Source organism: Haliaeetus leucocephalus, unplaced genomic scaffold, assembly GCF_000737465.1.
Source record: "Haliaeetus leucocephalus isolate CR32 unplaced genomic scaffold, Haliaeetus_leucocephalus-4.0 Scaffold840, whole genome shotgun sequence".
In the NCBI taxonomy this organism is placed as follows: domain Eukaryota; kingdom Metazoa; phylum Chordata; class Aves; order Accipitriformes; family Accipitridae; genus Haliaeetus; species Haliaeetus leucocephalus.
This window is the reverse complement of record NW_010973276.1, coordinates 3,163,762-3,186,737: the sequence shown is the minus strand read 5'-3', so window position 1 is coordinate 3,186,737 and position 22,976 is coordinate 3,163,762. Positions and strand designations below refer to the sequence as shown.

Sequence of the window (22,976 nt, the reverse complement as noted above, 5' to 3'; positions counted from 1 at the left end):
CCAACACCACCAGGTTTCTGCTTTGGGCAGGGTTTCAGCGCTGCCTCTCCATGGCAGCCAGTGGGGATGAGGAGGGTCCCCCCTTCTCTGCTCATGCAGCCCCGTGCTTTCCGGGCTGTCGTTGGCGCAGCCGTTGGCGCAGCCGGTGGAGCCGTTGCTTGGGAACAGCGGTCGGATGCAAACAGAAGCAGGGCCTGGTGTGCCGGTGAGCTGTGGGGTCCCCAGGGGGTCCCTCGGGGCAGTGGGAGGATGGGACAGTTGGGGAGGCACCAAGGCCTGGATGGGGCTTGGGAAGAGCTCGGCAGTGACCCCGGTGAGACCCGTGGGGCTGTGGCTGTCCCTCAGCACCCGTCCTGCCTGCCAGGGCCAGAGGGAGGGTTTTTTCCCAGGGCCCCCTTTCCACTCCTGTGAAAGCTTTCTATGTGTAAGATTTTGGTGTCAGCTCAAATCCAGAGCCGTGAAGCCAGAGATGAACCAGCTGCTGCCCAGGAGTAGCCCTGCTGCTTACAGGGACGGTGACAAAACCCCATCTGAGGGGAAATGTCCATGCCCAGCACGGCATGCGGACAGACAGGGAGGGAGCCTGATCTCAGCTGGAGTAACCAGGGCTGTGCTGGGCTGGCTTGCATTCAGTGGGAGCGTTGCTGGAGCTGAAAAGGGGCTCTGGCACCAGTTTCCCAGCTTCACAAGTGCCCTTTCCTCTGGCTGTGCCAAATTCCAGGTTGTTGTGCAGCCAAGCCCTGGGGGGTGTGTGTGGGGGGGTGTTTGTATGTATTTCAGAGCATCTCTGTGCCCCAGCTCCCTGGAAGGAGGGTGAGGATGGATGGTTCACATGAAATTACACTGGACGACCCAAGCAGGAGAAGAGATGGAGTAAGCAGCGAGCCCAAGGAGACATCCCAGGACAGACAGACAGCTCGGGAGATGGCCGTGCTGCCTGAGCAGGTGAGGGCAGCTCCACCACAAACCCTGCCTGACACAGGGTTAGAGGGCAGGTCCTGACGGAAGCAGAGCCCCTGACTCCAGGACCAAGGGGTAATGTCTCCCAGGCATGGTTTCTCCTGAGACGTCCCTGGGGAGGGGGAGCGGGGACCCTGCCAGCAGGGCTCGGCAGATGCAGTATCTCTGCGTAGTCTCAGGCCAGCCATCAATATTTGCTGAGAACTTGAGCTGCCCGAGAGTTACATGAGCAGGAGGGAACCTGGCCTCGTCCCCATGCTGAACAAAACGTTATATTACCTCCCTTGGAAACAGAAACGGTGTCCAAATGAGGTTTATACCTTGCATGAGAGATTGCTATAGGAAACCAAGTAGTCCTGGGGGCAGAGGCAAAAGCTGATGTGGATCCCAAGAACAAGAATTAAGTGGCCAGTGCTCAGACTGGGGAAAGCCTGTCTGGGGGCTGCTGCAAGCTCTGACACCCCAGGGCTATTTAATACATTTATTAACAGGCTGATGAAGGGCCGAGGAAGGTGGTGGTGGGATTTTTACCCTCGCTTTCTGTATGTTCACTGGGCAGTATGGCAAGAGGCACTGGCAGCAGAGCTGGGATTGCTGCAGAGCCCTTTGCAGCCATCTCAGCCCTGGTCCCAGGACTTGATTCCCCTGGTTTTAACCTCAATTTGCCATCACTCCCTTTCCAGCTGTTGTGGTTTAACCCCAGCCAGCAACTAAGCACCATGCAGCCGCTCACTGACTCCCCCCTGCCCCCAGTGGGATGGGGGAGGGAATTCGGGAAAAAAAAAAAAAGTGGGTTGAGATAAGAACAGTTTAATAGAATGGAAAGGAAGAAACTAATAATGATAACACTAATAAAATGAAAATAATAATAATAAAAGGATTGGAATATACAAGTGATGCACAATGCCCAGTTAGCTCCTGAGCAGCAATCACCCCCCAGGCCAAATCCCCCCAGTTTATATACTGGACATGACGTCACATGGTGTGGAATACCCCTTTGGCCAGTTTGGGTCAGTTGCCCTGGCTGTGTCCCCTCCCAACTTCTTGTGCCCCTCCAGCCTTCTTGCTGGCTGGGCATGAGAAGCTGAAAAATCCTTGACTTGGTGTAAACACTCTTTAGCAACCACTGAAAACATCAGTGTGTTATCAACATTCTTCTCATACTGAACCCAAAACATAGCACTGTACCAGCTACTAGGAAGATAGTTAACTCTATCCCAGCCAAAACCAGGACACCAGCCCATGACCATGTGCCCCTTGCAACAGTCAATAACTGTTCCACGGGGAATAGTCAGGACATGGAGAGCAAAAAGGCCAGACTTTCTGCCTTCAAAGGACTCATAAGTTAGTTTTGGAGAAGAAACTCGGGCATCTTAGCCCAGGTGATAGAAGCTGCCTGGAAGAGGTTCTAGTGTGAGATCCGGGATGCTGTGGATGTGCAAAGAGGGCAGGATCAGATGTGCAGAAAGATAAGCAGCGACTGGTGGGAAACTTTTCCCTGGTACAAATCCATAGGCAGTTTAGGAGCAGAGGAGTATCTTGCTATCAGAGCCTGCCCTGAGTGACGTAGGTTGGATCTGAGACATGCTGGGGTGCATTCCCATTAGCTGCAGACTAGCCCAGGAGCCAGTGCGCACAGAAACCTCTCTCCCTTTCCAAGGACCCCCTCGCTGCTGCCAAGGAGAAGAAAGGAGCACCAGAGGGTGCTGGAGCAGATCCACTGTTGGGTGTCCCGTGGTCTCCTTCAGGGATGGGGATCCCAGACACCCTGCCCAGCACCTGGGCTGCGAGGCAAGACACGACCGCCTTGAGGACTGCCCTGGGAGAAGACACTGCTGGGACAACACTTTTGGAGGGTGCTGGACCCCCTGGACCATACCCAGCACTGCCTGAGCCCAAGGGGACCATTTCCAACCCTCGTTCAGGCTGCAGGGAGCAGGAAACACAAGAGAGGAGCGGGGAGGACGATGGGTGCAATGGCTCTGCCAGCTTGGTGTGGGCAGCCACGCCAGGGATGCTCTTCCAGGAGGACAAGCAGACCAAACTTCACCCCCTCGTGAGTATCAGTGGGCACAGTGCCATCATGATGGTCCAAACAACACACAGTACTCCTGCCCAGCTCTCTCCCATCACCGCAGAGGCATTTTGTGGCTTTTTTTTGTCCCGGCCGCTATGTGCCAGGGACAAAAGCTCTGCCTCTTCCCTGCAGAGCCTGTCCTGGGTGTTGGGCTACAACAGCAGCCTGGCTGTGCACAGCCTGATGGACGGGGAGGACCGGGTGCTCCTGTATGTCTCCTCCCACACGGTGGTCATCCACGATGTCCTGGGGAACAGGCAGTCCCACCTGCAGGTCTGGCACGCAGCCCGCGCATCTTCCTCCTTCCCTTCTCCCGAACTCTCTCCTTCTGTCTCTTTCTCCTGGTGCTTAGGTGCCACCCATAACGGAACCAAGGAGCAGCCCGTGCAAAGGAGTGCGTCGTTTTGCTTGCACGCCTGTTGCAATTCCCAGCACGTGTTGGTGGAAGGTGCTTTGTGTTGGATTGCAGCAGTGACCATGAGCGGCACATGCAGCATGGCCCCTCCTCTCCGCTGCTTCTTGTCTGGGGGAGCTGCAGTCAGCGCAAAGCACAAGGACAGGGTGATGGGCTCGGAAGAGCCTGTGAGAAATGGGGTGCAAAAGTTGGGCTGGAAGAATGAGAGTGGAGGACCCTTGGGAGGGAAGACAAGGGGAGCTCATGAGCAAAGCGGTTTGATGAATGCTTTAGCCATCAGGTCTGGAGTCTTCGAGGCACTTTGCTGCTTCTCTTTCCCCAGGGCCACATTAATGTCATTTCTTGCCTGTGCGTGAGTGAAGACAGACGCTGGGTGGCAACCGCCGATCGAGGGCCAGATGCTCTGATCATTGTGTGGGACTCCTTCTCCGGGTAAGCTCCCTGGAACCTCCTCTTTGGAAACCTCCTGTGTCTGGTAAATCGCTTAGGACACTCCAGCCTCAGCTGAGAGTCAAATGGGAGAAACGTGGGGATGGGGTAAAGTGGCCAAGAAGCCAAAAGTGAACCAAGGGCTTCATCATCCTCATATCACCCATACCCACGGGACACCGAGATGGGGCTGAGCTCCCCCAGACTAAGAATTACATCACATCTCCAGGCTGTAGTATTTTCTTAAAAGATGACTGGTGACTTGTTTCCCAGAGCCATTTACTTGGGAGGAAGGGATGGAGAGGATGCTCAGCACCAGCTGCGGTGCTGGCTGCTCCCGCTTCAGGTGCGGTGACAGCGCCGGCGGTTGCAGAATCCCTCCCCGCCATGCAGACCGGGGTGGGCTGTGCCATAGATTTGCCAAGCAATTGCCGTGAACCCACTGTGCTGCCATGAGTCCCCCCATGAGGACTTTGCTCCGTAGGATACCGGTGCGCACCATCTTTGAGAGCCATCCAGAGGATGGGGTCAGTGCTATTGCTATTTCCCAGGATGCAAAGTATTTGGCAACCATTAGTGCTGGTACAGTGCAGGTAAAGAAAATATCTCCTCTTTTGTAGCCTTGTAGGATAGATCCCTGAAGTTTTTCCTAGTGCAGTGAAGGGGAGGGGGGAATTCAGCTGGGGCGAGCAGAAGAGAGGTGGAGCAGGTTTGCAGAGTGATGGTTTGGTTTTGCCAAGCCACTGGAAGGCAGACCTGGATTTCATTAAAGTGAATGCTGTGGAGTTAAGAAAATGGATCTTAAGCTAGGATAAAAGCTTCTGAATCCAATGCCTTTCATTGAAGCAATTTCTAACATTATTTCCTGAAATTAAGCTCTGTGCTGCCAGGACATGTTGGGTTTATCCTGCTCCAGTCTTTTATACCCTCCCCATCCCCTGCAGCTGGAGGGAATGGGCTTCACCTGGCTCCCCTGAGCTCCCAGAAAGCCACAAACATCCCTTGGGTTTTCCCTTCTCTGCCAGAGAGTTTGTGTTTGGAAGTGGACTTCACCCACAGAGAAACCCATGTGCAGCACGGAGCTGAGGCCTGAGTTTGGCCATCAGGTGAGTGACTGCGGCCGAGGGGTGCAGAGGATTGTGACTGGGCTGGACTGGGCAGCCCTGTCCTCACCTGCTCCCCCCCTTCCCGGCATCCCCAGTGCCCTCATCCAGTATGGGGCTGCTGGTAGATGCTGGCTGGAGATCGAGGCAGGATCACACCCCATCCCTGCTGCACCCCAATGCAGTGGAGCGTCTCGGGGCTGTTATTGCTGCTCCTCTGCTGCCTGACAGACATGGGATGTGGAGGGGACCCTGGTGGCATGTCCTCCACCACAGCCCTGGCACTGGCCAGGGCTCATGGCAGGAAAAGCCCATGGCCCTGCTGGCTTGTCCCTGCTCACAGAGGAGAGAGCACAGCTCTGGTGTTTCACAGGGAATTTGGCCTCTGTTTTCAGTTCGGTGCAGGTGGTGAAGCGGGCTTTGGATAAAAGCAGATGTTTTGCATGAAAGAATAAGCAGAAAGCATTGCTTAGCCTGGTATTAATATGATTCTAACCTTTTAATTTCAGGATTATGTAATTTTTAACCCCCAAAATCCCTGTGAGTTTGTTAGCAACAGCAAAACCCAGGTGATATTTTACCTGTGGGTAAGTAGGGACATAGGAAGTTGTATTTCTGGTGCCAGATGCGCTCACAGAGGGTTGGAAGGTGGTGCAGGGGGCCGCACACTAGCAAAGCAATGTGGGCTGCGGAGCTGGATGTCTGCCCACAACTGGGGTCTCACTTTGTTTTGCAGATCTGCCCCTGCCCTTGCCCCCCTCGACCCTCCCCACCCCCTGTCCTCACTAGACTCGAAGGTGATCTGGGCAGACCGTCACTCTCCCTCCACTCCCACACTGGGGTCGGTCCCAGCTGTGGCAGGGATGCTCTCCGCCTCTGCCACCCCTGCTTTCCCATGGGCCCTTTGTGTGCCTCGTGCCAGTCAGCAGCTTTTGGGAGAGGAGAGGGTGTTTTGTGCTCTCTGGAAGGTCTTGGAGCCTTTCTGCCCCAGGAGCCCTGCTCTGGTTACTACGGTGCGGGGCCAGTGCCTGGGTGATGGGGAGGGGACACACTGGCACTACAGAGCACAGTTCCAAAATGCTTGTCCTGGACATTTTCTCCACTTTCTCCAGGACGATGCCGGTTTGCAGTACGGAGCGCCGCTCCTGAGCAGCCAGGTGAGCACAGGGGGGACCACAGCATGTCACCCTCTTGGCTTTCCTTCTGGCAGCAGCACTGTCCCTTCCCATCCCCTTAAGCAAAAACAGTGGCCATGTCCCCAGCCTGTCCCCCTCAGCCTCCTGAAGGGACAAGCCAGGATTGCCTAAGCTGAGGTCAAGAGGGGCTTTCTCTCCCAGAGATGCCCTGCTGCATCTTTTCCTGGGGCTTTTGCCTCTGATGACCCTGCCAGGGACAGGGAGGGAACATCACATGAGGGACCAAGCAGAAATGTCCCTGCTTGAGGAGGATGAATGCACGGCCTCGCTGCTCTCTCTGCAGACCTTCAACAGTGTGGTGGGACACTTCAGCCAGTCAGTTTTTCATTTTAACAACTCCCAAGCTCTGACGGGCACCTCTGCTGGGAAGCTGGTGGTGTGGGATGTGGTCGGTCCCTGCACCCCCTCCAAGGAACTGCAAGCCAAGCCGCACAGCATGAAGGCCACCAAACTGGTGCCTATGCAGAAGGACAGCCTTACTGTGCTCAAGGTGTTTGAGAGGTAATGGGATGGCAGTTTTCAGTAGCCGTAGGTGCAGTCCTTGGACATCTCAGCTGTGGGAATGGCAGAGCTTATGTTGATGAGCCAAGTATTGCAGTTTTAAGTCACTTGGCAGCGTGTGAGGACCAGGGAAATTAATGCAGGAAAGTGCTGCTGATTTATGAGTCATTGCTCCGGCTTTTTCAAGCAATGAATTTGGCTGGGGGGGGGTAGGTTGAAAACTCCTGGTAATGTGATCCCAGCTCTGCTGGAGTAGCTCAGATCACTGGATTGCCACTATCACGGAGCATCGTGGGTGAGTCTTGCTCAGCCTCCTGGCCTTTACCGGCAGAGGGAGCAGACAGCCACCAAACGCCTTGACAGCCTTGGGGACAGAGCAGGGGACATTGCAGGGACACAGCAGAGCCTGGTCGTTTCTGCACAGCCCTGGGCTTTCCCCCTGCACATCTCTATGGGGCTCTTCTCATGCACTTGTGCAGAGAAAAGGGGAAGAGATTTGCTTCTGCCCAAGGATGCTATCTGAGAAATATTTGGGAGTTCTCAATCAGTGTGTTGATTAAAGCTTTCCCTTCCTTGTAGCTGCATAGTAACAGGTGATGTGAAAGGCCAGGTTAAATTCTATGACGGGCAGCTGCAGCTCCTCACCTGCTACAGCCACAGCAAAGTGGGTCCCATTCGGTCCATCTCTTTCTCCAAAACCCCTCCTGATCCTCCCAGTGCCTCCCCAGCCTGCTCCACCTCCTGCATTCCCAGCAGCCAGCCCTCCGTCATCAGGTGAGTGCCCCTTTATGAAGCCAGGTCTTCTCCTGTATTTGCCCTGCAGCTTGAAAGCTGGGGAGGTGGTCATCTGAAAGCTGCCCCATGGGCTTCTGCCTTGGCCGGAGCAGGTTTCAACTCTGTACTCAGGCTTTTGGGCAGGACAGGGAGGGAACATGCCCCTTTACGCTCTGCAGATTTTCACTTTGGGTATTTGTCCCACCTGCCCACCAGAGACAAGCAGGGGGATGTCTCCTGGGCAGCCTGCCTCTGCCTGCACAGCCCCCAGGCATCTCCCACCAAAACCCGGGTGGGGCCCAGCACATCTTAAATTCCAAACTTGATGTGATGCCTTGGCACAGGTGAGAGAAGCGTTAACGCAGGCACGGAGGTGATCCGCTGGTCCTAGGGCGCACAGCTCCTCTGTCACGTACCCAGCACACCAAGCAGTGCTAATGCTGAGCCTCCGGCTCCAGCTGGGCCCCTTAATCCTCCCCCCCCACCCTTAAACCCCTCCGGTGGATGGCTATTTCCAGTTAGATTTTATCATGGCTGGGCAAGATAATCGGGACAGTGGCAGTGCAGAGACTGCCCCAGCGGTCATAGCACCAGTGCTGGGCTGTACCACGTGGACCCAGGAGCTTGGGACAGCCCCAGCCTGGTCACCAGCCCCTTTCTGCTCCTCTGTGGGACGTAGCTGTGTCTGAGGATTTATAGAAAGTCTGCAGGCCAGACGAAGCTGTTCTGTGGCTCGATCCAGCCTGCAAACCATATGTCTGTCACTCCTGTTAAGGCTCTCCTGGCAACGTCTGTCCTTAGCCACACATGTTTTCCAAAGAGCCATATGGGACAGATTCCTCTCCAGCCTGGAGCAGCGCCCTGGGGAACAGTTTGGTTTTCCCTGTCGGTCTCAGTTTTCTTGTCCCTCTTTCTGGGTTGCTGCTGCAGCTCCTGCCGTTTGCAGCTGCTCTGGGCAGCACAAAAGGCAGAAAACCAAGGGGGAAGCCTTGAGCCTGCTCATCTCACCAGGCTGATGGGATCAGGTATGGCTGAAGACCCCAGCTGAGGCATGCAAGAGGTGCAGCATCCTTCAGTGCCTGGGCCAGATGCACATAAGCCGATGGCCGTCATGGGCCAGCTAGCAAAGAGGCTGCCGTTTCCCCACTCAAGCTGCCTGTGTGATGCAGCCATGCACATCTGTCTGTGCAGCTCCTAGATCTCTGTGTGGTCCTCTCTTGACCTTTTAACTGGGCCCAGACTCTCAGTCCCCAGGCGAACTGATGACTATACATATTTGTTCTGTAATGTGCATAATTATTCAGATGTCAGCTTTACATGTCACCAATTATGCAGTGGGACCCTCTTCACTGCGTTACGGTTGGCGTGGCTGAAAGAACAGACAGGCAGCTGCTCCGTTTGTGGTGCGGGACTGAAACTGTCCTCTGACCTTGTCCATGCACTGCCGTCAACATGGAACCACTGGCAATGGTGACATGGAGACATGTGAAAAGGCTATTCAGAGTATCTTCAATTGCTCATTTGTCTGTCTCACACACCAGTGACTTGCAAACGGCAAAAGCTACACAGATATCATTCATCTTCTGGCTTGCCTATCCAAGTAGAAAATGGCTCCAGTGCCTTCCCATGGAGATTTACCAGGTCATGAATACAAAGTGCCACCTGCCTTCCAGGTCAAGAAATGTTTGCATATTGCATATTGCAAAATATAAGTGATTGTCCTGCTAAGTTGCCAAAAAGAGACTGATGTGTAATATAGCTTGGAGGGACGTGAGCCAGCTAGTCTGAATCATCAAATTCTGTTTCTCTCACACTAAACAGGAACTTTATCCTTTCAACCTCCGATGCAACTGTGCTCCATGTTGCAACAGACAGGACAAACTTTGAAAAAGTCATGGAAGAGGCGAAGAAAGCTGTGAATGCTGTTGCCTGTCACCCCCGGCAGGCCCTTGTTGCCGTGGGGAGTGACTGTGGACTGCTGAAGGTGTGGGACTACCAGCAGACCAAGCACCTCGTTAGCAGGATATTCACTGAGTCTGGCATCCAGTGCTTGTCCTATGACCCTAAAGGTATCCTGGCCTTGTGACCTCCCCATGTGCCAAGCACTGGGCTTCCCGGAAGGAACGATTGTGTTGTGAGAGTTTTTGGGCATGCTTTTCAGGTTATTTTCTGGCTGCTGGTTTTACTGATGGAAGCGTTTGCATCCTCGATGCCATTTCCCTTCAGTCTAGCTGCAGAGAGTTCAAGTTCTCACGTGGTCCCATAACTCATATTAGCTTCTCTCATGATTCAGAGTACTTCGCAACTGCTGTAAGCTTGTTTTTTCCTCTCGGTGATTTATGTGCGCAGCTTGTGGTGCAGCTTTCAGTGGGACTGGGAATTGCCAGCCATCCTGTGAGACACGGCAGATCAAGCAGTGCAGAGGGCTGTCCCTCCCCAGGGGCTTCGTGACTCTGAAATGCTTTTCCTGGCTTGAAGAGTCACTCTGCAAAAATGTCACCAGTCACAGCCGCTCCACAGACCTGCTGCTGGCAGCGTCCCATCACTAACTTCAGTGATAAGCCTTAGCTCTGCATCCATCTGTAGAAAGGGCTGGAGCAGGGATTTCCTCTTGGCTGGTGCACTGCAAGGGGGGTTGCTCCTTTGGTCCCATGTCTCAGTGCAGAAGTGTTCAGGCAGCGTTGAAGCAGTTTGGCACAGAGGTCGTAGCAACTGGGGATGATCTGTACAAAGAAAAAGACTCCTCCTTCATGCAGATGCCAGGGCACAGCAGTGGGAAGCACCTTCCTTGTGATTTCTGGGGAGTCACTGAACTCTATTTTCTGCCCTTCTGCTGTGAGAGCATGGCAGGGAATGGCCTCCAGCCAGCTAGGATGCTCTGGCCAGGCTGAGGACCGCTGCAGTGCTGCCCTTGGGAGCAGCTGCCCAAATCTGTCTGACCCAGTGTTTTATCTGGCTGTGACTCTAACCCTCCTGGTGGGACTCACAAAACTGAAAGGGCTGAGTTAAGCCTGGAGGGAACATGCAAAGCTGCCTGCTGCCAGCCAGGGGATGTGCCCAGGGATCATGGCTCATTGACAATTGCGCTGTCGTTCCAGGATGAGAAATACTCAGTGACTGTTTACAAGAGTGTCCTGCAAAATGGGAGCAGATGCTGGGAACACCTAGCGGGGCTGCACTCCCACTACAAACCCATCCGGAGCATTCTCTTTGGGGTCCAGTTAGACAGCAACGAGCCCAGGCTCCTGAGCCTTGGAGAGGACCGGCAGCTGGTAGGTTGATGTGAAAGTGTAAAGGGCAGTGGAACTTTGTGGGTAAAGTGGGGGGCTGGACAAGGGTATCGAGGAAGACACTCAGTCTTTGGTTCTGCAGCTCCTAACCCTCTCCCCACCAGCTCCATTGCAGGCGGTCGTTTCTCAGCCTGGTCTCAGGGCAGATCTGCCTAGGGTTCAGGGCTGAGGCTCTGCTACTGCGGGCTGCTTGCTCCAGTTGGTGTGAGAGATGCTAGATCCAGTTAATCTGCAAGGTCCAAGGTACTGGCAGACCACAGGGGAGTTGCCGTGTTTCCTTCTCTTCTCTCCAGGTTGAATATGACCTGAACAGCAGCAGCAAGGACCACTTGGTGGTCTTGCACAGGGACCGCATAGAGCAGATGGCCGTGCCCCTGTGCTTGGCCTGGTACCCACAGCTCAGCACTGAGTCCTTTATCCTCACTGCCAACAACTGCTACAAAATGAAGCTCTACAACACGACGACCAAAATGTGCAGGTAGAAGAGAGATTCATGCCTACCACTGCCTGGGACCCCCATCCTGACTATGTTCTCCTCTGTCTAATGCCTGCCCTACTCCCACCCATGAGCATGTGTTTGCCCATCTGTGATGCAGATCTTGAGATTACTCTAGGGCCCCCAGGTTGCTCCATCCTTGTGTCCACTCTGCTGTTCACTAGCGTGTCATCTAGTAAGGTTGCGGCTGCAGGTGTGTCTCGGTCTGCCCAGCATGTTGGACTTGAGACACAGCAGTTGGACATCAGATAAAGAGTCAGGAGCCTACATGAGCAAAGCACAAGGACTGAATGTTCCCTGAGTACTAAATGCCTTTCTTAGCACCAGTGTGGTCCATACGAGCCAGGGTCCCTGTCCTATCCTGTCCTCTCAGCCAGCAGCACAAAGCCTTTGCACCCACCACACCTCCCCTTATCTACCCATCCTTGAGCACAGCAGCCGTTCAGAGAGGGAAAATGTTTTGTGAGCCCTGAAATGGATGAAAATGTTGTTTGCCTTTAGAAAGACCCTTTTGGGACCAACCTATGGCTCCGCATTGGAGAAGATACAAATCCTCCCACCAACAAACTCTACGGACCCCCAGAAACGCTATCTGGCATACATTACAAAGGACAAGGTATGGAACCCCATCCGCCCCAGCTGTACAAGAGCCCCCACTTCTAGAGGTGGTGGTCCCTGGGGGACTTTCACTGCAGACAAAACCATGCATAGGCTGGTCCTGCCCAAGAGCTAAGCGAGCTCCTGGGAGGAGGATGCAGTGCTGCCCTGGCATGCAGCCCTCCTGTGGGACCCCCAGCCCTCCCAGGCTCCCTCTTTCCTTACAGGTGGGCTTGCAGATTTTGCCTGTCGATGGCAACCCCCACAAATCCTCAGCTTTCATTTGCCACCCGGATGGTGTCTCTGACCTTGCTAGCTCCTATGATGGATGCTACATCTTTACAGTGGGGGGGAATGACCGCACTCTTATGAAATGGAAGGTCAACCTAAAGTGAGTACTGCAGGAAGGAGAACAGAGTCTTGTTACGGCTTTCCACAGCTGTTTGTGTCCAGAGGAGTTAAAGCCAGTTCTCCCAGCTATTTCTGTGCTTAGCCCGGTGTATAGGGTGGTGCTGCACCCATGGGGAAACACAGCAGGGTGCTGCATGGGGAGTGTTTCTTTGCTGGGCTTTCTTAGCACAGGTCCTTTTGGGGCAAGTGACAAAGCTGTGCAGCTTCACTCTTCTTCCACAACACCATGCCCGCGACCAGGCTGACAAACTGCATCTGGCAAGGAGGGTCACAGGGTGGAGGACAGGTCCCAGCACTCGTGCAAGCAGGAGACCAACCACTTGCTGAGAGGAGGATGAAGCGAGGCTGGCAGCATCTTTGCTCAACCCTGGGGGGTGCCAGCTCTCGGATACCTGGCCTGCAACTGGGTTTATTAATAGTGGAGCCTCATGCCCTGCATTCACACAGGTTCTCCAAATGCCCTGGCTCAGCACCTACAGACAGCATGTACCAGGCTGGGATGGTGGCATGGCAGTGGGGTCAGCTGAGATTGCAACAACCTGTCAGGCCCTGAGAAGCTATGTGGTATAGCAGCTGAAACAGGAGGGACAGAGTCTGGCGGGGGGGGCTTTGCTTCCCTCTATGTGATGTAGCCACATAGTCAATAGGGGGGATTAAATCAGCAGATCTCACAGACGGTGGCCATAGCACCTATAAAATACTCCAGTCTGGGAAATGGTACCCAAATGGTAAGAAGTTGAGCAGAGGATTTTCTGGTTCTTGTGAGGGCTTGGCCAGTGTGATGGGGGATTTTCGGGGTTAGGCAGGGGATCAGAGGAGCGGCACTGGCTGCAGGAGGAGCATATGGGGCAGCTGCTGATACAAAAGTGTCTGCTTTCCAAATGGGATAGGCCAGCATTTGCTAGGAAATCCTCCCTGCATTTGAAGACTGGATTTAGGACAAGCCACCTTAATCCTATAAAGCTTTGCTTACATGAGTAAATGGACTGCAGTAAATGGGGTGGCTGGAGGAGTGAAGGCTGCTCTTGCAAACGAGGATTTCCAGGCTCTGGCCCAGAGCGTCAGTGATAAACCCTGCCAGGTTTCTTCCGCCTTTCTCTACAAGTGTGCAATTTCCCTTCTGCCAGCTCCCTTGGGCAGCGGTGCCAGACGCGTGCTCCCACGTGGCAGGTGGGTAACACGGCAAAGGCAGGATATATATTTTGGTTTCTTTGCACGTCAAGGACCAAAGCTGCTCATCGCAATGCGCCTGCAGGGCAGAGGGCTCTCCTCTCCTGAGCATGGCTGCAGGCACCCCATAGGACACATGTGTACATTGAAAGGGAGCAGGCAGCTGTGAATGAGCTGAAAACTGCCAGGCCAGTTCACCTTCACGCTTCAAGGACTGGAAAGGGAGCTTAGCCCATGTTGGAGCTAGAAAGGGTAGATGGCGCGGAATGGTCTCTGTCGGTCTGTGGCTTATTCTGCATGTCACCCAGGTTTCTGGCAAATCAACCCCACGGGAACTGGCTTTTAGCCCTCCCTCCTGCTTTTGCCTTTTGGAGTGCACCTCTGAAACACCGTTGCCCCTCATCTTCCTAGGACAAAGGCTTCATGGTTAAGACACATGCTGGTCCTGTGTAAAACATTTCTTGTAGGTACCGCTCACTCCAAGGAAAGCCCAAAGGGTGCTGAGCCAGCTCACCTTCATGTGCCAGAACAAAGGAAACCTGGGTGGGAAAGCAATGGGCTTATTTATTTTCTTTTCCACTTTGTGTGGCTTAAGCGGTTGGGGGTCAGAATAAGCGACATTTTAAGGAAGGCAATAGAATATAAATGATCCTTCTTTATAATGGTTGGCCAGGGTCCAGGCAACATTGCATTTCTATGTAATTTGTTTTTGGAGCGAAGCTCTTGATGAGCTAATTATCATTTTATTGCTGCTTCTGGCATCTTGTGCATCTCCACTGTGTTTAATACCCAAATAACTTAATTACGAAAAAAGCATGAAGCTTGCAAAAAACCCCAGTGGAAGCAGCACTACAGAGGTGTGCATGAAAGCTGCAGCCTTGCTGCCAGGCGTGGGGTATTATGTGGCAATGCTACGCCATGATTGCACTACCAGGCTTGGTTTCCTTTTTCATCTGCACAAGCTGAACGGATTCTTTTGGCTCCAACTGCCTATGAAATTGAAACAAAGAGGTGGCACTCAGACGCTTTCACTTTAATGTAGACTGCACCTGCGACACAGTCACCCACCACAGCAGAGGAAGTAGAGTAATGGATTGCACTGAGTTATTGGGGAAGAATGTGTTAGATCAAGGAACAGGGAGCTTAGGTTTGTGTGGTTTATTGCAAACACCAAGCCCCAGCCCTCTCTGCATGTTCAAAACGCTGATCTAGCTAATTCATCTCCCTCAATGTCTCTATAAGGAAGCAGGAAAGCTAAATGCCAGACACCAAGCTCAAGTCCATGGAAAAGCTCCTGGCTCCCAGCCCTGTGCTCATTCCACTAAACAAGAGGACCATTCAGTAATAATTAATTCCCACACTGTGCTATTGTATGTAAAACCTGGGTATGAAATATGCTGTAGAAGTGCAGGCTGATGATAAAATAGTATACCGTTCAAGGCAATGCTTTTCTTCCTGAATTCTGAGGCCCAGGGATTTTATTTATTTATTGAAAGTGTCTGTGAACAACGACTAGAAAGGGAAACATGAAATCTCTCCTCACATGAACCCTTCCTGTACCTTCTTTTCTCTGCTTCTGCCAGTGCCTTGGATGCTGCTGCTTCCCTAGGTGGGGAGGACTTGATCCCATTCTACAACCTACTGGATGGTGGCAGAGAAGGCGAATTCTTCAGGGTAATTATGCTCACCGTGAACGCTGTCTAGCAACATCTGGTTGGAGTTTAAGATTAATTTATACAGGCCTGACATTTCTTTATTTTTTGTCCAGCTTGCCTTTAACAGCAATCTCATTGATATGCCTGCTAGTAAATCTTAAAAGAAGTCTTATCTTCTATGCCTGTTGGTAACTGAACTTTACAGTATCTGCTTGAATCCCTCGCAGGAACTGGAAGACTATTTTTACTATGCACAGCTGCGCAGCCATGGTATCGATACACTGGAGACCAGACAGGTGTCAACGCATATTCCCTTGGAGGAAATTCCTTCTGTAATGAGAGCAATGGGATTTTATCCATCAGAGGAAAAGGTCGGTCCGTTGTTTTTATTGTTGTTATTAAGAGAAAAAAGAGCCAGACTGATTGCATTTACCAAGTGTCCCATGGGTCAGATTCTGACTGTTGGCATGCTGGATGGCTCGAGAGTTTATTTGCTGGCTTTCAATGTATTTAACCTGGTCTGCATCAATATAGCAGTAGTCAGAATCTGGCAGCAAGTTCCTCAAAAAGTAATGGTTCCTCACTAGAGAACAGGGCAACCACAGGGGCAGGCTGAGCAAACCTGAAGCCTGATGGTTCGAAAGTGTTCAACAAAAGCTGACCTCTGGGTCTTCTGGAGGTTGAATGCTCTGCCACCACTGCAGAGGTGGGTTTCTTCAGAAGGTGAACTGAGAAACTTGAGGAATGAATCTTGCTTCGGGCAAGCAGGCCTCCAACTTTCCAAAGTCCATGGGCTAAAGTGCCTTGAGTGCAGGCAGCGATGTGCTCTGGTCTCTTTGTGACTTCTACTAGTGGCTGAGCTGCTTTGCATGCAGCATGTGGTTGGTGGGCCATGGGCTAAGTCCCTCCAGGTCAGGTGCAGACTCAACCAGAACGTCCTATGTGTGTTACCAATGCGGGTGGGAATGTCCAGCTCCATGCAATCACTCATTTGGACATTTACAGAGCCTCTTTTTTCTTCTGCCTGGGACTGATGAAAGAATGATTTTAGATGGAGACAGCAGCTTTTATTCCCACAGAACTTAAAGCTCTTTCATAACTGATAAACTCTGCAGAAGCTCTCTCTGAGCTTGCCTTTCAGGTTGCAGCAGTGGAGCTTCCTATCAAACATTTCTCAAGAGCTTTTAGCTTCAAATTTTACAGCAAAGGCAACTGATTTAATAAGGGTGCTGCTTCTTCCCCTTTTGTGGCTGTTTCTACAAGGCAGTTTGTATTGTATATAAACCTCATCTGTAATGTTGTAACCTGGCAAAAGGGTAATTAAAGCGCATACAAAAAAAAATTAGTGAATCTAATGCAAGGAGATTTAAATAATGACCTCTTTGCAACAGCTACAGCCCTTCAACGCAGGAGGGGTTCTCCCAAGGGAAGCGGTACATTGCTGTGCTCCCTTCATCTTTCTGCGGGGGAGGCTGCGTTCATCTCTGCCATTGCACAGGAACCCCACAGGCTGCTGAGATGGTGCTGTGAGTCAGTGCCACCCCATCTGCCTGGGCATACTCTCTGCCAGGAGAGCCAGCAGATGGGAGGCAGGACCTTTGCCACAGCCACCACCTAACAGACTTGCTTTGGAGTCCCTGCAACCAGCAAATGTTCATCTGAGCCATGACTGCTCTGCCCTTGTGTCAAGCTGTGGTGTTATCCCCGCGTACTTTGTTAGATCTTTTCCTTGGGTTATTACTTTTTCACCTCTTGGGGGGAGAGAGAGAACATACTCCCCTGGGAAATATCTCTGGAAGAATAACTGTTAACCCTCCCTTGCCCCAAATAAAAATGAAACCAGAATTTCAGGCATGGAAACAGAGGTGCTAAGCTGTTGTGAAGCCAGGCAACCTACAGTTTGCTTCTCGAAGCAGGCAGGACAGTATTAAAATCGAGAGAGAAAGTTCATCTCTCTCTAGAGTGTTTTAATAAAGAAAAAGCAGGAGGGAGGAAAGGCAGCCTGGCCTGACTAGCAAAGCTTTTGGGAATTGGTGTTTTTCTTTTGTCGTTCAATGGGGCTGATATAAAACCTAATCGCAGATCAGGCGGAGCCGAGTGAAAATGACTGTTCTTGCCTGGCATGGCATTTGCTACGGGGAGAAATATAAGGCTGAGATTTCCCCTTTCTCCAGGCTTCATTCAGTGGAAAAACTTGTGACACAAGGACAAAGGCCCAAGGCTGAATGCAAAGTCCTCCCCAGGGAGATCTTGCATCAGCTTCCCTTCCTGGGGAGCAGCAGGCTTGGTATGTGTTGGCACAGGGAATTCTCCGGCATTTCTCTGCTGCCCATGTATCTCCAAAGGGGCTCCCTCCTGAAGCATGAGTACAATGAAGGCATGGAGCAGATCCTGCCTTTCGGACACACATCTGCACAGCTGCCAGCCGGGCAGACTCACAGCACCAGACTTCAGGAAAAACAATAGTATCCAGCACGGCCAGTGCTTGCCCGCTTGCCTGAGAGAAGAGCAAGTGATCCAGCTGTGCAGGAAGTCAGCCCCACTGAGCAAACTTCAGATTTGGCTTGAGAAGTGGCAGAACTGCACCAGACCATGTCGGATCGGTGGGGGCGGGGGCAAGATTGCTTATGCTGGCCAAGGTGTGTATATACTGCATGCAGCCTGGTTATGTCAGGACATTCATGCATGTACTTTTGTAGCAGGATGGTATATTTACTGGTTTGTGGTTTGCCTGCCCACTGTCCCCAGAGTGGAGACACAGCTGTGGCAAAGGTAACAGCTGCAAAGTCACCAAGCGCCTAGCATAAGAAAATAGAGGAAACCTAAAATGACTACGTATCTGTTACCCTGTCTTTACCTAATTTTGTCATAACAGCAAGCGTGTAACTGTTAGCCATGTCCATCCTCAGCTGCTGAGTGCTAGCTTATTATTGGGATATGGTCATGGCATCTGTGGTACCAGTACGTGCACAATTATGGTACATTGGCATTCATGAGATCGGAAACTGGCCCGATGCTCTTCAAAAAGAAAACGTGTAACAATCTGTCTTGCCTTGATCTTTAGATTGAAGAAATGATAAATGAAGTAAAATTCAGCAAGTATGCGGATACTGGAGAACAAGTGACAAAAATCAATTTAGGGGATTTTATCAAACTTTATATAAATCATCGACCTGCGTTTGGCTTGTCAATGAAAAAAATACAACAAGCATTTCACGTTCTTGGTTATGATAATGAGAATGGAGACAAAGTTATTGACAGAGGAGACTTACTGTTGCTGCTTCAGTGCAGAGGTGAGTTATTTCTTTTCTAATATTAGTTTTATGCTTGCTAGTTCTGCCTTCAATTTCAGAACGTATTCACTGCAGCAAAAAACTAATCTGGAACTATAGCCTGGTAACCAGGGCAGGCGTGTGGAGCCACCTGTCTTAAAATTTTAAATTGAATAATCACATCTATTGTCTCAGCTGCACTTCTTTTACTGCTCTGGAAATTTCTGCTGGCCTGAGGTATCTTGTCTGTCATATGATGAGTATGGATCTTCGTGAATTGCATCCTTCTTCCAGTAAACCCTTATCTGAATCGTTGTTCCCTCTTCCAGTCACACAGTCTCCAGAAAGGTAGTATAAAACTGAAAAAGAGCAGGACAAGAAAGGAGGAATGAAACTGGTCAGTCCTGGACTGCATCTATGTGTCAAAGACTGAAAAGATGGGATGGTTTAGTTCAGGTGAATCAGGGAGAACACTGTAAAGATGTGTGTAAATATGCTTATGGTCAATGCCACAGAGAGGTAAATAACAAACTTCTATTGTCTTGCTCCTGTTGCAAAAGTGCAGTTAAGGATTAAAGCAGGTAAAGGGAAATGCTGTTTAACCCAGTATATCATTGTCATGGTTTAACCCCAGCCAGCAACTAAGTACCACACAGCCGCTTGCTCACTTCCCTCCCAGTGAGATGGGGGAAAGAATTGGAAGGGTAAAAGTGAGGAAACTCATGGGTTGAGATAAAGACAGTTTAATAGGTAAAGCAAAAGCCGTGCATGCAAGCAAAGCAAAACCAGGAATCCATTCACCACTTCCCACGGGCAGGCAGGTGTTCAGCCATCTCCAGGAAAACAGGGCTCCATCACGCGTAACAGTGATTTGGGAAGACAAATACCATCACTCTGAACGTCCCCCTGCCTCCTTCTTCTTCCCGCAGCTTTATATGCTGAGCATGACATCCTATGGGATGGAATATCCCTGTGGTCAGCTGGGGTCAGCTGTCTCAGCTGTGTCCCCTTCCAACTTCTTGTGACCCCCCAGCCTACTCGCTGGTGGGGTGGGGTGAGGAGCAGAAAATGCCATGACGCTGTGTAAGCACTGCTCAGCAATAGCTAAAAAAATCCCTGAATTATCTACACTGTTTCCAGCACAAATCCAAAACATAGCCCCATACTAGCTACTGTGAAGGAAATTAACTCTATCCCAGCCAAAACCAGCACAATCACCTGGTAAAGCTCCTTGCTACAAAGATCCTTGGAAGCCAAGGATTGAATCAGTGTGAGAAAGGTTAGTTATTTATACAGATGGTGTGAATATCCATAAATAGATACATTAGATAGAACAGTTTCATAACAGATCTATAACCTTATGCTTCGGGGCATGAGCCAACCACTAACTGGGAACAAGTGCTATGTCCAGGTTATTCCAAAATACTAGATCAAGACTTTCTTGCACCTTCCTCTTCCTCCTCTGTGTGGAAATGGCTACAGCCATGGACATGGGGCTACACGGGCTGCGGTCTGCCCTGTGCCAGGAATTCTTCAGTGGGAATAGAAGCACAAGCCCCTGCAAGCGCAATGCAGCCTAAAGAGCCATCTGCATCAGAATTTCTCCCTTTGCTAAACATTTTTGCCCAAAATGCAATATGCAAGAACAATTTTCCTTAGAATCAACATTTTCCTGTGTTGGGATCATGCATTTTGATTGGTGATGTGTATATCTCTATCTCAGAGAAGCCGAATCTTCTTTCAAACTGTCCTGTTTTGTTTGTACACTGTCCTTGTTCAAGTTGCCTTCTAGTTTTTGTGCTAATGACACCATAACCCAAGAGGCTGGTATTGCTTTGCTGTGTACAGGAGAGCATATGACAGAGGACGAGCTGGTGCAGTGTCTGACCACCCTGCTGGGCAGGCGTCCTGCAGGAGGAGGATCTGAACCGGACACCTATGATCCCTCAGGTACAGGACTAGCATTCCACACAGCACAGAAGCAGGATCATTTCAATTCCCAAACAGAGTAATTTAAATTGCAAACCCATTACCCTGTTAGGCCAAGAGCTGTCAAAAACACTCAGGTGGGATTGCAAAAATAGTCGTAGAGCTATAGATTGTCCCTCATCCATGCAGCAATTGCATGGGTGTATCTAAAAATAAACGGACAATGAAATGTAACTGGGACCTGACAAGATTACACTGCTGTTTATCTGCTGGCTTGGAACTGAAATTAGAAACACACAGTGGAAGGTTTACATGCCAAAGTCCACAGGCAAAAAGGAATCCTACAATATGCAAATTACAGTGTTGATTTCATCCAGGCGGCAATGCCCATTGTAATGGAGCTGTTGATAACTACCGCATTTGTCTACAATTTATGTCCCAGTCTACATCAGTCTAGAACACCAAATTACAGCATTGATTTCAGCCAAGTGGCATTGTCCATTGTAATTGGAACTGCTGACAAGTGCCACATTTTTGTATATTTCATGTCCCAGTCCACACCAGTCCAGAACTACATCTGGTTAGGGCCATTGGCAATGGGCCACATGCAGCGAAGGTACAGCTCCTGAAGGAACTGCCTAGCACTACAAACTGACTTTGAAATCCCTGGATTCCTTGGGATCCTAAAATCATGTCAAATCGCCGGTGTGTAAAAGTTGCGTTTGACCCCTTGACTCTTCTGAGGCACGGACCTACTGCAAGTTGAGGCTCGCAGCCTCGCAGATTCAGCAGATTTGATCCCTGACAGGAATGCACCAAGTATTAAGCTAGTAAACCAATACTTTTTCATGATTACTTTGTACATCTTTAAAAGCATTCCATCCACTTACTGCTGCTTATAAATTTTACCAATCTGGAAGGCCATTTTTACATTGCTATTGTGTGTTTTGTGTTGATGTTACTGCTCTCCAGGTGCAGCAGCTTTGACTGAAGAAGAAATTCCAGCAGAAATCACAGCGGAGATATTCGCTACTGACATTCTTGGCTTACCTATTGCTGAACCAGAAAAAAAGAACAGAAAAAAAAGAGATGAATCTTTGATCTACGAAGACTCAGAATCATAGCTGCCACAAAGTTTTCTACTCGTTCCTACTTTCCAGTCTCCTCTCCTCAAATATCTGCAAAATTTCTATTTTGTGTTTATTACAAAGTAAAGGTCACATAGTTTCATATTAATCAAACTCTAGAATAAGCCCCCAGTTTAGCACATGCCACAAACCTACGAGATCAAACCTATGTAGGGCAACACTGGGGTGGCTGTAAAGAACGAAGCAGTAGTTGCCGCACTGTCTTCTTGCATTGGCCACCCTGTCCTTGGCTGGAAGCTTCCTAGAATTCGTTTCAGGTGGGCTTATGCCAGATGCAGTCTATTTTCATTACATTAAGACAGTATTTATTTGTGAAACTTGACAGCAAAAGAGCAATCGAAAAGTATTGTATTGATTAAATACACTGATAAATGTAGTGTACAAAGTGCTTGGATAGGTTAGAATGGATTTGCAATTATAAATCCAACAGACGTCAGTAAAAAAAGGAATGCTGTGATATACATTAAAACCAGATTTCCATTTTGGCCTTTAAAACTTACTTTTTCTTTCTGAAAGTAGTAGTTCCAATTAGTAGTGTAATACCAATGGGACAGCATCTTACTGTGTTTGTATAAACAGCATAATGAGGCTGATATAAGTTGCTGTAGAAAGATCAGTCAAGTGCTGTTGAACAGGCTTCCTTCTTTACATCATCCTCAGCATCAATTTGAATAATAATGTAGGCCCTCAAGAAGCGTTCCTTTCAGTGGCAATGTTTTTTAAACAGAGATCGCTGTTATGTACTCTGAAAGTGTCTGTGATTGTACAATTAGTACAAACGGCAAGGTGTACACTAGGTGCAAGTTAATGAAGGAGTCCAGTGGCACCATGACCAGAGCACACTGTGTATGCAACAGGAGAAATTTTCTGCAGACCATTGCTTCGCATGTAACACTCTGCCCATTTACTGCTATGTTCATGTACTTCCATGAATTGGTGGCAGAGCAGATCCTCTGCTACTTAAAACCACCCCGATTCCATGGAATTATTTTGGGCAACCGAGAAACCTTATAACTGCTGGGGAAAAAAAAAAAAAAAAAATCTCAATATTATGGATTTATTAAGCGTCCTGTTTAACGAGGCAGATGTTCTGCTTAACAGGAAGCATTGCCAATCCCCACGCTCAGGGTCTGCAATAGTGTCACGGCGACTTGCGCAAGGGCTGGACGGGGTTGCCACTCGTGAGCCGCCTGGCCGGGAGCGGGGCTCTGCTCCGCCGTCCCTGCGCCGAGCGCCGAGCTGAGGGCGAGCGGGTCCCACGGCTGCCACTGCCGGAGCCCCCTCCCCGCGCCTTATACCCCCCCCCACCCGGAGCTGCTCCGCGCCACGCAACGCCGCGGGGACGGCGACCCGCCCTCCCTGCCCGCGGGCTCACACAGCCGCCGGGGCAAGAGGGAGCCGCGGAGCCAAACTCTTCCCCCGTCCGGCCACCCTTCCGCGGGAGGACCCGCCGGTCTCCCCCCCCGGCAGCCCCCGCGGCCGCGGCTCTCCCGCGGCCCCCCGCCGGTTTGTCCCCGCGGTTCCAGGGCGGCTGAGGGGCCAGCCTCGGAGCC

General features: G+C 50.8%; 1 protein-coding gene across 1 annotated transcript; it reads left to right on the top strand.

Moving 5' to 3' along the window:
* Positions 1 to 118: 118 nt before the first annotated feature.
* WDR66 (WD repeat domain 66) lies at positions 119 to 22,260 on the top strand. The gene is given in 23 exon segments (XM_010582180.1): positions 119 to 205; positions 799 to 945; positions 2,621 to 3,016; positions 3,170 to 3,310; positions 3,775 to 3,884; positions 4,366 to 4,474; positions 4,907 to 4,987; positions 5,494 to 5,571; positions 6,097 to 6,141; positions 6,322 to 6,429; positions 6,431 to 6,681; positions 7,261 to 7,455; positions 9,277 to 9,524; positions 9,617 to 9,765; positions 10,554 to 10,727; positions 11,039 to 11,223; positions 11,743 to 11,857; positions 12,066 to 12,229; positions 15,003 to 15,093; positions 15,302 to 15,445; positions 18,139 to 18,367; positions 20,195 to 20,296; positions 21,248 to 22,260. Coding segments are annotated over 23 exon segments (3,444 nt in total). The 5' UTR covers positions 119 to 175; the 3' UTR covers positions 21,400 to 22,260.
* The last annotated feature ends 716 nt before the right edge of the window (positions 22,261 to 22,976 follow it).